The following is an 8,660-nucleotide window of genomic DNA, read 5'->3' on the forward strand; positions in this document are numbered from 1 at the left end:
TAAATCGCTTTAGCACTTTCGCATAATTTTCAATATCGCACCAATAAAAAACGGTCAGGGGGATGACGAAAGGGAGGTGTTTGTTGGCCAGGGGGCGTTGCTACGCGGGGGGATTGACAGAAAATTGGAAAAAATAACTCTTCCCGCTCAGAACACACGCTACACATTGCCATTAGCACCTTGCTTACCTGTGCTCCCTACCACTCCCCCCCCCCCAACCGCACCACTGCTGCTCCACACATACCGCACCACCCCCCTCTTCAGGTGCAAGATTTATGTGCCATGTGCCGAGGGTCTTTTTTTTTTTTTTTTTTTTTGGTAAGAGGGTTTCAGAAGGGATGTTAAGGGCTCGGCAATATGCTAAAAATGTGCTTTTGCATTGCAATTTTCCCCAGCCCTCGCCCGGTTTCTTCCCCGCATAGCTTATGATCATATTTTCCCCGTTTGCTATTTTTTCTGTTGTTGCTAAAAGCAATCAAAACTTTTTCATTTACAGACTCCGAGGGCAAGCAAGCCGGAATTCATTCACCATATATATTTTATAAATTTCCTCGGTGTTGGAGTCAACATGGATTGGCACGGCAAACGGTGGCAGAATCATTTTCGAGCTGGGGACACTGATTAAATAAATATCGAGAAGATGTGATTTATGTTCAACATCCTCGTAGCCAACGTATGATGCGTAAAAAATGATTAGTTTACATTTGAAATGACCGAGGCTTGATTATTTCAGAGATTCAGGGAAGACCCTGAGTCTTCCAATAGCTTAGGTTAACAATCGAATGGCGACTGGATGGCTCAATCAAAGTAGTTCAAAGCAGACCTGTGACCACCACCTTGTCAGACGCGATTTCCCCATCCGGCGAACTTGGCAACCTGGCAACTATCGCATCCCATCCCAATATTTCACTTCTATTTCACTAAAAACTGTGTGTTTTGCTCTTGCAGCATTGGATACCGCACTTTTTGCGATACATAAACGTGGCTGCAATTTATGCGCCCATTCCGACAGTTGCCCTACCGCAGAGCACACCCCCTCTATAAAGGTGACCCTAAGTCCCCCGTCGCAGTCGCCACGCCGCCCTGTAGTAAAACGGCACCAGAAAAGCGCGGACTGCCAAACCAACTTCAAACTCGCAATATAAACACATAAATCCTGGCCACTGATACACACAGATTCTGTTGCAAGAGGTGACCCTCCTATATTCACGGGGAAGGGGTGTTTTGCCAGCGAGAGGTTTGTCTGTCCAACTTTTGCGTACCGGCCAGGCCAACAAACAACAACGACAACTGGGTTAGACGCCTCTGCCCTGCGATATTCCATGCACACAGTGGCGGCAACGAAAATAGCATTGCAGTTATGAGTTCAAAATCGAGGTAACAAACACGTTTCATATATATACCCCTTACTCGCATTGTAAGAGGGTATACTAGGTTCGTTGAAAACGATGTAACAGGCAGAAGGAAGCCTTTCCGACTATGTAAAATATATATATTCTTGTTGATGATCAATAGCCGAGTCGATCTAGCCATGTCCGTCTGTCCGTATGAACGTCGAGATCTTAGGAATTCTAAAAGCTAAAATGTTGAGACTAAGCATTCAGCTTCCAGAAACACAGACGCAATTTGTAAATTTCTATCGTTTAAAAAAAAAAGCCAGAAAAAAAAGCCCATTCTTACTCATTAAATTCCCCAATATTTATCGATATGTTGAATAAATTATGAACTTTCGCGTTCTCACATCCACTAGCTAAGTAAAGAGTACGGGGAACTCGACGAAGGCTTTTTCTGCCTTGCTTCAAAAGCATACTTTTTAGCGTGGGATCATTGAAGTAAGGCAATTTGACCTTTAAACCGGATCTAGAGCAAGATTGAGAATATAATTTAAAACTGGCTAGGGACGATACCAATTCCTAGGCCCTGTAACAATTGGATACCAGCCATAGACTACCCCACTATTCTAGTAATTTTCAGATTTGTTCTATCTGGTAACACTTGCAAACGTCAAATTTTGGACAATCATCCAAAAGGAACACTGAAAATTTTAGACAATCATTCAACAGAGTAAAAATAAAATAGAAATATATAATGTCTGCAAGTGATATCGCGGGAATTGAACTCACCAGTGGACCGACTGGTCTGAAGAGCAGGATCCTTGTGAGAAACCTTCCGGTATGCACCCGCCAGGAGCTGGCTTACCTCTGCTTGCCCTTCGGCGAAATCCTTGGCTCGCTGGTCACCAATAACCAGGGGTTTATCCAGTTCGCTAGGGAGAGCGAGGCCAAGCTCGCCATAGAGACGCTCGACCATACTACCTTCAAATCTAAGGTTATCCTTGTTTCGAACGCAAGCTTCCGTTCGCTCAACGCCAGTTGCTTGGGCTATGCTCCCCCGGGGCAGATGATGATCGAGTGGTCTGATGAGGATGACGTCGATGAATACGATGATTACTCCGAAAGTGATGACGAAGATGGCCCGGGAGACATGCAACTGTATAATGCTAATTTTATATAAACACTTATCAATAAAGTGTATTACAGTTTAATATAGCCACTTCTTTTTTATTATTATACTCGTTACTCGTAAAGCTAAGGGGTATACTAGATTCGTAGAAAAGTATGTAACAGGCAGAAGAAGGCGTTTCCGACAATATAAAGTATATATATTCTTGATCAGGATCAATCGCCGAATCGATCTCGCCCTGTCCGTCCGTCTGTCCATATGAACGCCGAGATTTCAGGAACTAAAAAAAACTCGAAGTTTGAGATTAAGCAGGCAGATTCTAGAGACATAGAAGCAGCGCAAGTTTGTTGACCCATGTTGTCACGCCCACAAACTGCCCAAAACTGCAACGCCCACACTTTTGAAAAATTGTTTGATATTTTTTCATATTTTTACTATATAACATGGTAGATTTCATTTTTGAAGGTATTTAAAGAAGCTTTTCGTTAAACAAACGAAACCTTCTGGTTTCCCACCATCTGTACACCCTACCCATCGAATTTCACGAAAGCGGTCGTTCAACAAAAATATTATTGGGGCGTCTTCCGCCCAGCAAAAAAGTTACACCGTTTGCCTTCAACTTTAGAGGGCGGAAATGCGATGCTGGGCCAAAGTTGAATTATTGCAAGCATGAAAGGGTTTGAGTTGGGGGGCAAAGCAGTAGAAGGGCTGCTGCACGTGGATTACGGACTGCCTAAAATGGCCGCGATGAACTGACAACAAGCTGTTTGCACTTGGACGGCTTGAGTTCGCCGTCGGGGCCAAGGATTCTAGAGGAGTTTCAGCTAACATGGGGATGGCCGTGGCACGGCGGGTTCACCTAGTCCCATGAGGGAATGCTACTAAATCCAGCTGATAATGCTGAATGATGTCACGTCGGAGTGGGTGGTATGCAGAATATCCTGTGCCAAAATATCCAAGTATAGTGATCAAGTGATTAGAAAACAATGTAGTTCGAGATAAATCATTCAACTCAGTTGGCACAAAGCAAACTATTTCTCTTTAAAATCCCATTAATCCTCTTATTAAATGTTGTCAATGAACGGCTCTTTAGGCTTGATAGATTATTTAACTTTCGATCTAAACTTAACAGATCTTTGGCATGTAATCCGACTCATAAGCTATCAAAGTCTGGGTTAATTTTTGGCCTCGTCTCTCCTGAAGGTCTTCCGCTCGCTCACTGAGCTCCTCATTTGTCCCCCTGTGGCCCACCTATGATGGCGCGACTTCCATTAGCCAGGTTTACCTAAGGGGTGAGGGGTCGGAGCTCCTAACTCTGTTCCCCCTTCCCCGCACGAAGGGCTGTTGCCAAGAAGAGACATAATACCTATATCGATGTGCATTTGGCGACTAGTCCGCGAGTCCAACCAAACCGTCTGTTGGTGGCAGCACTAAATCAATGTTGGGATTGCACATTGTTAAACGGGTCAGCGGATGGGAGCTCAGTTTTCCCAAAGCGGCAAGAAACGGGGGAAAAACCCGGCAGCCAGCGGCAAAAGCCGTGGGGCGAATTTCGCAATGCAACACCCAACCGAAAGCCGATCGAAAATGTAATTGACGCGCTCCACTTTGAAGCCATCGATTGCTCGCAGTGTTGAAAAGAGGGAATACGCGTGTATCTGGCTTTTGGATATGTTTTTTGAAATTAGTTAAAGAGGAAGTGATATATTAGAATGTATACTGCAATTCCGTTGAATGAGAGTTTCCAGGAGGAACTCATACCATTTTCACTTTAAATGTTGATAATCGGCTTGCGCCATTGCTTTCTGGTTCGCCAGCAATGGGGCAGTATATTGCTATGCTGCAATGTCGCTATGTTGCATTGTTGCAGAGTTACAGAGTTACAGGGTTGCAGGGTTGCACATTGGAAATGACTCGAGTGTCACGGGTGCCGCCAATTGAAATCCTGAGTAAAAACAACTGAACTGCGGTAAGAAGTGGGGTACAAAAGCAAGCACTTAGATTTGGCAAGATGGTGTTGATGAATATGATGTTATTGAATAATTGCCCTATTTAGACACCTACAACACATAAAATTATATTTAACACTGCATCTGGAGCAGAAGAGTCCTCATGTATGGGGTCAACGGCGTGCAACGTCGTTCTGTTCTCCCCTAATTGATGGGCTTTCCCGCCCGAGCGGAACACAAAGGAGGAGCAGCCGAATCGGAAATAGAGAAAACAACCCTCCGATGGAAGAGAATCCCCGAACCACTCACTCCGAGTCTCCTTCTTTCTGGGGCTTATTTAATGCTTCAATGCTGATGATGATGAAGGAGAAAAGAAGAAAGGCGGCGGTGCAAAGGGTCACGTATTTAAAAATGCACATAATTAAAATTTATGAGCAGGTATTAAATACAGACACAACCCACCAACCTCTCTTCGACCTCCCGCAGCGGGGGGAGCAAATGCAGTACAATCAAATTAAATACCTGTAAAACGTGGAATAGGACGATCCCGGAGGTCACTGAGCTGGGGACCCGAACCAAGCCGAACTGAACCTAAATGAAATGAAATTGTAATGGCAATTCGCGGGCGAAAAAATACAACAAAAACAAGAGGGAAGGAAAATTCTAGAAAAGAACACACTACCGTGAATTGGAAGGAAGAAAGTTTTTAAGACTGGCACAATGGGAGGAAAAGTTTGGTCAGATGTAAATATTTGAAAAAAAATAAACGCGTCCACGAGTATAAGTCATCATTGTCTCAAAAGGAAGTGTCAACCAGTGAGAACTAGGTTTTTAACTCATATAAGTACCTGAAAACGGAGCTTAGCCCACCGTGCAGACTCATCTTCGGTCGACCCCCCTCCCATTTGACTGGACATCGCTCCACGCCGCACAAGGTCAAAGTAATTACAAGTAAACAAAGTTAGGGGCACGCCAAGGCTCTTGTTGTCCTCCGCCTGGCGGATGGCACGAAAAAAAGTGGAAAAAAAGGAAGAAAAACGTTTGACTAAGGAAAACTGTGAAGCAAATGGATGTGGATGGGAAACCTTATTAAGACGTGTATTAAGTGTCGGACAGCTGACAGCTGGAAAGAAAACGGAAAAACAAAAGGCGGGTAAGGATAGGATAGTGGATAGTGGAAGGCAGGAGTGGAGTGTTGGAGCATAAAACATATTTTCCCGGACGCTTCTTGAGACTATGGTATAGTGGCTCCAAAGAGCAGAGAGCTAATAGGAATCACAGCTCCTAAATATCAAGTACTATCAAACGAACTTATTTGAGTACAAAGGTAGTCGAGATTCCCGCAACCAGTCCAAATGAGGATGTAAGACCAATCAAGTAGGCGTAGGCCAGAGGATAAAAACGTAAAGGACTTGCAATAAAATGGAAAATAATCAGCTATTGGGAGGCACACGCCTCCGATTCGATTCAGCCCAGCCCGTCTCCTTGGGTGACAGTGAAAAATCGGTGATCAATCGACGAGCATTTCCCCTTTTTCGTCCGTTTTCACTGCTGCTGTCATAAATAACGCGAGCTTAAAGCATTACAAACCGCATCTGCATTGGGACAATTCCGTCGAAGACCCACCATTGCATTTCATTGCATTTTTAAGCCTGCGAAATCACTTAAATTTTCGACCTTCTTTTTTTATTCTTGTTAATTTTTTATGCCTTTTTCCATTGCGCTTGTTGGCTCTCGGCTCTCGGCAAAAATAAACTTCGAATGAATTTATGCATACGAGTGAGTTTTGCAGAGCGGAAATTTGTTGCAGTTGCCACCGCCGCAAGTTGAGCCATTCCCAGTTCCCAGTTCCCAGTTCCACCGAAATGGAGATAAATGGAGTAAGGAGCGGGTGGGGTGTAGGTGGCAAAAAACGGGGAAACGGCAAACAATGAAATGCATTGAAAATTGAAAATCAATGAACTGTTATAATAACTTGCCGCAGAGTCAGAGGCGAGCATCGAGCATCGACCACATATCTATCTGCCGCACACCCACGGACATATGTACATATATACTTTCATATGTATTCATATGCGTTGCTCCAAAGGCATTGAATGCATTGCCAGTCAAAAGCAGACTTTGGGCACTGAGAAAATCAAATGGGCCGGATGGAATGCGGCATTCAAGTGATTGTGGGTGGAGTGATGTCACCGCCTGACCAAACCAGGACATATCGACTCGAGCACTATGTTTAGCCCACCACACGATCACATTGCCAGTGATCGCCGACCAAGCAGTGATCATCCCATCTCACTGCCTCCACATCGCCTCGATTATCTCTCTCTGTAGGGCATCCTTCCTCTGGAAACGCAGTCCAATTCGGGTCCTGCGCTTCAGCAACTCGTGCGTGCAATTCTCTCTCTTCATTAAACATATGTAACGCGATGGGTTAACAATTGGAAAAAGGAAAGCGAAGGTGGAAGGATGCGGATGCGGACCAGAGATGGAGGCCCTGGGACAACGTCAACTTCGAGTCGGATGCAGCGATTAAAAATTAAATGCCTGCGTATTAACAAACATGCAGCCTGCAGCCTGCCAGTGCCCGCATTGGATTTCTTTTTTACGGGAACCAAATTCAAAGGAAAAACAAGAAATCGCTTTAATGTACAGTGCCTCGACTATTAGATACCTTCTACTTTGCCAGGAACCTATTTTCTTTTCCTTACAGTAGACTGAAATTAAAGTCTTATCTTAAAGCCCTTGACATTCCCGGGATTTCAAGGTTCTTTTGGAAAGGCATGAGACATGAGTGGAACGACCCGACTGTAGATATACTCTACGAGTAGCGGGTAAAGTAGAAACGCGAAAAGCACCGGACGACAATGGGCAATGGAGTTGGAAAATGGCGCTGGGAAATCCTTTGATGCATGTAAAATGCATGAATCTCTGGGCGCCACGTGTGAAATTTATGCACATATGCTGACAGCATTTTTGGAAAGGGGGGCGGGGGGGGGGGGAGGAGAGAGCTGCTTGAGTGAATTTTCTTACGCAACTTCTGTGGTTGCTATTCATAGCTAGTTTTCAAGGTATTGCGTTTCAAGGACAGCAAAATTTTCTGACAAAAAGCCTGCCATTTATGTTTCTTGACTGGCTAATATTCAGATAGCGTCGTCATCCGATCACCTTGACCCACCGGGCCAAGCCAATACAGTGATCAACGAATGATGACTGGACTTTCTGGCCATCATTATCTCGATCCTTCGAACAAATGAAGACTCACTGGCAGCCATTCGGTTGGTGAGGCGCACTAGCAAACGACCACTAAAGCCAAATACTAATGAATAATTAAGCGGCTGTGGACAGATGACTATGTGGGTCAATACTCATAGAAAATGTGGCCAGCATTTTCCCTGTTCATCGATTGCCATTGCCAGGGCTCTGTTTTGTGCTCTTTTGCGCCACTTTGGGGATGTTGTCATCATCGTTTCCACTTAACAAGCATTTCATTAGCCCAATTCCGATGGCTCCCCGTATCTTGATTGTTTGGACAGTGGCACAACAAGAACTGAAGTGTAATCATGGCTTCCCTATTCCCTATTCCTCGTCTCCTCTGATTAATGTTAGCCCATTTGAGCGGGAAGGAAGAAGCTCGGCTGCCCAATGAGCGAATTTTCTGATATCAGCGAAACTGTACATGAAATATTAATAATTCATTCTTAAATTGTTTTCAGCCTCCTTCTGATACATTTTAAAAATATAACCAACCACCTGACGTTTGAGTTCGTTGGGAGGAGGCATCAATTCCTCCTACTTTTATGCTGATTTCGCAACTGCATCTGCATGTTAGTCAATCGAAGTGGTAACAAGTGAGTCTCGATTGCAGCCATTCACAAGGGGACTTTTGGCTTTTCATCTGGTTCAATTAGCGGTGGCAATTTGGCCATCGGCTAATTGGCTTCGCTCGCTTGGGACTTTGGTTTACTTGGTGCTGCCATACTTGGCAGGCCCTAACTCAAATTACCACTTAAGTACAGCGTATAATTCTGACATTGTTTGTCATTTCTGGCGGTGTCATGCCAATTTTCGCCCTCAAGTGTAGGCTTTCAAGGGCATTACCCGCTTCGGCTTCCTGGAAAACTGCTTGTTTCCTCTTCTATTGGCAATTTAAATCGCTTTGAATCAATCACGAACGATTGCCTGGACTCAGGTTCAGAAGTGGGTTGGCGAGATGGACGAGATGGGTGAGGTTTGCCTCCCACTGAAACA

The 8,660-nt window shown here is 44.5% G+C and overlaps 1 protein-coding gene across 1 annotated transcript, besides 2 other annotated features; it reads left to right on the plus strand.

Moving 5' to 3' along the window:
• Positions 1–1,428: 1,428 nt before the first annotated feature.
• Positions 1,429–1,625: a mobile genetic element.
• A 429-nt stretch (positions 1,626–2,054) lies between these two features.
• On the plus strand, positions 2,055–2,543 carry CG14628 (uncharacterized protein). Its single transcript, NM_130527.3, has one exon. The coding sequence runs from the start codon at positions 2,089–2,091 to the stop codon at positions 2,512–2,514; it is 426 nt and encodes a 141-aa protein (NP_569883.1). The 5' UTR covers positions 2,055–2,088; the 3' UTR covers positions 2,515–2,543.
• A 24-nt stretch (positions 2,544–2,567) lies between these two features.
• Positions 2,568–2,895: a mobile genetic element.
• Positions 2,896–8,660: the final 5,765 nt, after the last annotated feature.

Source organism: Drosophila melanogaster, chromosome X (assembly GCF_000001215.4).
Source record: "Drosophila melanogaster chromosome X".
Lineage (NCBI taxonomy): Eukaryota > Metazoa > Arthropoda > Insecta > Diptera > Drosophilidae > Drosophila > Drosophila melanogaster.

What these genes read in the sequence shown, in the direction of transcription:
- CG14628 (NM_130527.3), top strand. Translation starts at nt 2,089, where the DNA reads ATGTCTGCAAGTGATATCGCGGGAATTGAACTCACCAGTGGACCGACT.